General features: G+C 43.2%; 1 protein-coding gene across 1 annotated transcript; it reads left to right on the forward strand.

Annotated features, from left to right (window-relative positions):
- The first annotated feature begins 6,559 nt into the window (after window positions 1-6,559).
- Window positions 6,560-6,985, forward strand: LOC121677229 (small cysteine and glycine repeat-containing protein 7-like). The gene has a single exon (XM_042055316.1). The coding sequence runs from the start codon at window positions 6,560-6,562 to the stop codon at window positions 6,983-6,985; it is 426 nt and encodes a 141-aa protein (XP_041911250.1).
- The last annotated feature ends 333 nt before the right edge of the window (window positions 6,986-7,318 follow it).

Consider the following 7,318-nt stretch of genomic DNA (forward strand, 5'->3'; position numbering starts at 1 on the left):
ACTCCCATCCATATGCGTGGCCTGAGCCTATTCCTTGTAAGAAAGGGTGGTGAGGGGAGTAACAGCCTGCCTGGAGGTAGGCTGTCTTTGGAGAACTGCTTTGGTAAAGATACACTTCCAAACGGGAATCAACAAGTCTGGAATAGGTGTTGCACTCTGCAACCACGGTAACACATTTCTCACCATGAAGACAAATCTCTGATATATTCAACAGGACTCTAAGCCAGTTGGGGTCGGGAAAGATGATGGCACATTGGCAGAAAGGGAGGGTTGGCCATAATACACTTGGTTATTTTCATATTGACCCACCTAGAAGGTTATTTTCATATTGAAGCCACAGAAATTCAGATTCTGAAATCCGCAGAAGTTAGTGGAAGGGTTTTGAAGTCTCCTCACAATTATCCACGATAGTAACTGCAGCTCCTCTCTATTGCATCTTTCTGCAGGTGCGGACCCTTTGTTGAAGACATAAACTTCATGCTAAGTTCTAGCTCAGAGGCTCCTTCATTGCACATGTTTAAGAAGTTGCCTCTTTGGATCCATTACTCAAGACAGCTCAGTGTTTAAAAATTCACCTTTTCGGACCTGTGGGTCATGTCACTTCTTGATTACTGAGTTGCCTATCTGTGCTGGTGGGTAAGGTCAGGCCATGCTTAAACGTGTGTTTCTAGGAACCCGTAGGTTAGCTGCATCAATGGTGAAGAAACCACCTCTCTAAGATGTGGATGGTTTCAGAGCATTGTTAGCACCACCTTCATGGCCCCATGAGCGCGGTCAGCACATACTTAAGAAATGACATCTCCAGCGCTGTGGGTCTGGTCAGCCCATTTCTTAGGAGTGGACTCATTGGGTCTCTGGGCTATATCAAGTAAGTCCACTTTTTATTATATCATGTATATCTCTTTAAATGCTTAAAGACAAATAGTAATATCACAACACATTGTGTAACCGTAACTCCTTTGTTTAAATTCTGGCTCTGTCACCAGCCAGTGATAATGAACTTGTCCTTCCCTATCTATACCAAGCTCCTCCTTTTACAACCTCACAGGATTGTTGTGGCGCATTCCATAGTTTCACACATGTGGTTAGAATAATGTGTATCCACCATATAGTCGGTCCTGAAAAATATTAATTGCTGTTTAGACATTTTAAAGGTTTGTCAGATCCGAACTTCAGAACTTATATGTTGGCTTTAGTTCACTTAAAAATACTTTTTATTGATAATTTTTATCTTTTGTCTCTTATTTATCCTCTGGCAATTTTAAGCCATGTACATGTATATCAATGCTGTCTACTCCTAGCTTTCCGCCTTCAGAACTCCTTCAGAACTTCAGCATGCACCTTCCCTCCTAAATGTTTTCATTAGTTTGTGACTCACTGAGTCTTAGTGAAGTCCACTAGAATACGGACTGGTCTTGTGCCTTCAAGATTAATCTTAAGAGATGAAATTAATATATGGACTCCAAACCCTATCCAAGGTGTGAGTTTCTGAAGTTGGCAGAGCCTGCTAAATTCACAACACTTTAAAAAGTTGAATCCCTCTTCTTAACACTGCATCTTTAACTAATCTCCCATTGTTTGTTGGTCTATTCTTCTCACAGGCCTTCCTTACCTCAAGTGAATGCAAATACAAGTATGTAACAGACAAAATATTGTTGATCCCTATAGCATCTTTTGAACAACACTGATGAAGAAAAATTCTTCACTATAGAATTGTGATGACCATCAAGAGCTTCAGTTTCTCTTTTCACAGAATCTTCAGTTCTAGCTCTTATCCTGAAATTTAATAGAAATTCCACTTCTTATATCTCCACCTTAGACATAAACACAGGATTATTGTTCATTCCAGCTTGATCCAGCCTGCTGGTCTACTCAATTTTATGACAAGGTCCATCTCAAGTTCTAAGTGTGCACTGTGTGGGGTTTTATGAACTTTAGCACATGCAGTCTCTTACGAAATAACATTAGCCACCATTTTTTCTCAATCCCACAATAAGAAGTGAACTCCCTACTTTATCAATACTTATATCAATACTTATATGTGCCAAATTATTGCTTCTACCAATAGAACCCTAGCCATGATATGATTTACGTATCCACAAGCAAAGCCTGTCTGAACACTCATTGATTCAACTGAATGAGCTTCAAATTTAGCTTTAAAATTTTAATGTTGGACATGTTTGCTGCAGGTTTATTTGCTCTTTATGACAGAGTACACTAGCGTCATTATAATAAATTGCCTAACTACTGTTTTTGAGAAGTGTTATATAGCCTTTGCCACAAGTTTTACTGAAATCTGTAGTTAAAACTCTATCACTTGCCACTACATTTACAGATTACTCTCAGTCCTGATATGATCAAATGACACAGTATGCAGAAATCCCTTCTCTTGTTTGTATTTATATATGTGCATATTTCTTTACCTATTATAACTTTCTACAGAATTTTCAAATAGTTATTTTGATAAAGTAAAAATCAGAGATGAAAGCCCTTATATTTAGAATTGTAAGAATTGAATCTGCTTCTCCCAATTCAAAACTCTCCTTGTCATGAGTTACACAATCTGTTATTCTCAGCTAGATGTCAGGTCTATGTCTTGAAGCATTTGTGTATGACTTTCTGGGCTAATGTACCCACTTATTATTTATCTAACATTACCTCAGCATCTTGACTCCCACACAAATCACACTAGGTTGTGAATCTAAGAACTCTACTGCTTATTTGCGAAGAAACTACACAGTAATGTCTAAATTGTGCAACTTCATAAAGGAATGTATTTCTACTCATCTATACTGGATATTAGCATATTTTAATATCTAAAACTAGGTGAAGCTGTAAAGAAGGCTTTAATTGCATATCATGCATTCTTCTAATTATGTGGACAATTTTCCTATTGCAGTTTTTATTTATTTATACAAAACATTACAACCAAGCACTAAGTTTGCCAATCAAATATGTTTTTAATCGTAAGTACAATGACAAAGTACAATTTCTCTAATTTTTCTCATCCAGGCCCCCAAAACATCCTATTGTGTTGAGACTGAATTAACTACAGAAGAGCTCTGGTTTGGGGTTTAGGTATCTTGGGGGACAGGTAAAGACTTTTTTGTATTTACGTTTTAGAACTCTGCTCTGGGGATGCAAGCCCCAGAGATTCGGCTGTGCTGTTGTTTGTTTTAAGATGGCAGATCACCTGTTTACTGACAGAGAGGATGGCTTTTGTTTTCCTTAGTCAACTAATTGTGCATGTTCCTTCTCTGCCCTACAGAAAAGTAGGCTCAATAGGAATTGAAGCAAGATTTTCCAAATCTGATGAAAACTCTAGACACACATATCTAAAAGTCTCAATAAACACAAAGCAAAATCCATGGGAAACAGCACTTGAGCACACACACAAAATCCATGGGAAACAGCATATTACAAAAAGAAACAAATATAAATGAAATATAAATGAAAAGGTTTCTTAGATAGGATTTCGATTGCTGCAATGAAACACCATGAAACACTAAAAAGCAAGTGAGTGAGTTAATGTGGCCTACATTTGCATGTAACTTCATCATCAGAGGAAGCGTGGATACGAAATCAAACAGGGCAGGAACATGGACACAGGAGCTAACACAGAGATGCTGCTTGCTGGCTTGCTCCTCGCCTGCTCAGCCTGCTTTCTTAGAGTCCAGGACCAGAGCCCAGGGCTGGTATAGGAAAGATTCTCAAGCTTATAAAGACTTTTTATTTCATCAAAGCATTTTCTTTTTTTTTAGATGTCTTTTTTTATTTTTATTAAAAATTTCCGCCTCCTCCCCACCTCCCTCTTACCCCCCTCCCCCCTCCACTTCCCCTCCCTCTCCTGTCCAAAGAGCATTAAGGGTTCCCTGCCCTGTGGGAAGTCCAAGTTCCTCCCCCTCCATTCAGGTCCGGGAAGGTGAGCATCCAAACAGGCTAGCCCCCCCCCCCCCCCCCCCCCCCCCCCGCCCCGAGCCAGTATGCATAGTAGGATCCAAATCTTGCATATCACCATAGAACCTTCACCTGGTGATGGATGGAGATAGAAACAGAGCCCCACATTGGTGCACCGGACTGAGCTCCCAAGGCCCAAATGAGGAGCAGAAGGAGGGAGAATGTGAGCAAGGACGTCTGGACTGCGAGGAGTGCTCCCACCCACTGAGAGGGTGGGGCTGATCTAATCGGAGTTTACCAAACCCAGCTGGACTGGGACTGAAAAAGCACGGGTAAAACCGGACTCCCTGAACATGGCGGACAATGAGGGCTGCTGAGAAGCCAAGGACAATGACACTGGATTTGGATCAAAGCATTTTCTTATGCTAGATATTGAATTTATTTGCAGGTTTTCCTTATTATAAATAATTATTTTTCTTATTTTTGTCTGTAAATATTGGCAAAATTGAAATGACTTTTACAAAGATAAGGAGGAAAAATCAGTGCTCCCCTCTAGTTCATAGCTTCCTGCCTTGATGCAGCGTTTGCTGAAAGAGAGAAGAGCGGTTTTCTCCAAAAGAGTGACCCTGGCTACAGCAGCTGCTCCAGAGCAGGCCCGGTGTTTAGGATTAGCTGGCTGACATATGAGGGACTTCGCATGTCTGCGTGTGAGTGTGCGCGCACTTTTATTTAGTTATGGTTTTACAATTTTTTTCCTCTGGGTATTTTATTTTCTTGATGTGGAGGGGGTTGTATTATTAGGTTCTTGTTTGTTCTTCGAGAAAGAACTCAAAGTTGGTGTTAGAAAGTGGAATAGAAGCTGGAAGGACTTTAGGGAGGGTAAAATATATTTAAATTAAAAATGATTTTAAACAACACAAAGTAAACTTTAAAAAGGTAATGATGGCATTTTTCTGAGATCTTAGATGCCTAATGGTTTCTTTGGAAATAGATGTAATAAAAACCTATTTTCTAGTTTCTAAACGGTTTGTCTTACAACATGTTTTTCTTCAAAGGGGCTCTCCTTCATTTGGTTATTTAATAACTTTTAGAATAAAAATAAAGACTAATTATAACTACCATAAATTTTTTACATAATTTTTATTGATTCTTTGGGATTTCATATCATGCACCCCAACCCCCTCATTTCCCAGTACCTCCATATTTGTTCCTCACCCCCACAGTGTCCCCCAAAAGAAAGTTTTAAAAAATAATAATTCAAAACAAACAAAAACCGCACTGCACTCCTTTTTCACCTCGCCAACACCCAACTCTTCAGTCATCCCGGTGGCTCTGAGAGCTGCGGTGTGGCAGGCTGTCCACCCTTTGTCCACTCAGCTTTACTGGCAAATGTTCATTGCAATGAGTTGGTCTGTTCGAGGCCTCTGGCTTCTGGGTCACCATCAATACTGGAGCCTCAGCAGAGCTCCTCTCAGATATCCTGCGGTTGCCTCAAGTCATGGAGACCCTGCAGCGATTGTTCCGCAGAACCAGTCCCTTCACACACATCCACAGGTCATAGATGGAGTAGATATCAGCGTGGTCCAACTCAAAACCCTAGATGTGAATCTGGGTGATGGCTGATTTGGTCAGTCCGGGCCGCTGGAAATGCACCCCTCAGAGGAGGGACAGTGCCAACTCTTCTACGCCCGTGCTATCAAGGTGAGGGGTGGAGCCATCTGTCCCATGAGGGGTAGGACCAACTCCTTTGCAAGGGTGGTTCTGGTTCAGCATGGCCTTTAGATTCCAATAAGCATGGTTCCTATGGTCCCCTGGAGTAACATGGGCCATGGAGAGCAGCACAGACCCTGGCTGCACAGGATCACAGGTCCAGCCATGGCTCCAGAGGCAGCGCGGGCTGCCCAGATCAGTATGGCTCTGGCAGTGGCATGGCCATAGGACACCAACATGGTCTCAGGTGACTGATCAGATCCCAGAAATCCACATGGCCTTTGTTGGCAAGATAGGCCACGGATGTCAGCACAGACCCTGGCTGCAGTAGGGTCACAGACGCGGATGTGATCCTTGTCAGCAGCTTGGGCCCCAAATGTCACTGCGGCCCTGGGGCCACTCAGCCCGGCAGGGCTCAAGTGGCAAACCAGATCCTGGGCGTCTCTGTGGCCTTTAGGGGGAACACAGACCACTGAGGAGAACCAGAGACCCAGACATGCCCTTGGCAGCAGCCCAGGCCCTGATGTCACCATGGTCCTCGGTAGCAGCACAGGCCTGTTCCTCACCGCCTTCACTGCTTCAGTTCTGCCTCTTTCAACAGCACATGAACCATTTCTCCACCAAATATGGCGCTCATCATAATGGTGCCCAGGCCTGTGGCTGTCTTCCACCCGACTGTCTATTAGAATTGTAGTACTGATTGGTCTTCAATTACATTTGTTATTACACTGTTATTCTTAGTAATCTTTATCTGTATGTAGTTTTTTCTATTGTTCTTGCTCCCATTTTTCTTCGTGTGTGTGTGTTTATTTGTAATGTTTGTGCATGTGTGTGTGCACTTGGCAGACAGAGATTGATGCTGTATGTTTTCCACTGTCACTCCCTGACTTATCTCCTGATGTAATGTCTTTCACTGAGCCCAAAGCTCACCACCTGACTAGACACAGGAGCTATGCAGGGTGCTGCAGGGGCTATGCAGGGTGCTGCAGGGGCTATGCAGGGTGCTGCAGGGGCTATGCAAGGTGCTGCAGGGGCTATGCAGGGTGCTGCAGGGGCTATGCAGGGTGCTGCAGGGGCTATGCAGGGTGCTGCAGGGGCTATCCAGGGTGCTGCAGGGGCTATGCAGGGTGCTGCAGGGGCTATGCAGGGGGGCTATGCAGGGTGCTGCAGGGGCTATGCAGGGTGCTGCAGGGGCTATGCAGGGTGCTGCAGGGGCTATGCAGGGTGCTGCAGGGGCTATGCAGGGTGCTGCAGGGGCTATGCAGGGTGCTGCAGGGGTTGGCCTATCTCCTCTCTCACCCACTTCCCAGCACTGGGGTTACAGATATGTGCCACCATCACCAGCTTTCCCATGGGTGCTGAGATCAGGCTTATGTAGCAGACAATTCACAGTCTCCCAGCTCCCCTATTGATATTTTTCTGCTTTTGACAGGCCTCAAGCTGGCTATCAATATCATTATCTCCATTTACACTGTGTTTTTGAGATTTGTATCAACTTAAAACACAATTCTTAGCCTAAAGAAGAAGATTAAATAATCATTTATTCTGGACCCAGTGTCCACTTCTGGCCTCTGTGGGCAGCTGACATATGTGCAGGCAAAACATACACACCTGAAAGAAAATTTTTAAAATTTCACAATAGCCTTGAGAAAAATAAATCCCTAGGAATTAAACCTAACAAAGGAAGTGAAGGACTAGCGTAGTGAAAGCT

This window comes from Arvicola amphibius, chromosome 6 (assembly GCF_903992535.2).
Source record: "Arvicola amphibius chromosome 6, mArvAmp1.2, whole genome shotgun sequence".
NCBI classification, from domain to species: Eukaryota; Metazoa; Chordata; class Mammalia; order Rodentia; family Cricetidae; genus Arvicola; species Arvicola amphibius.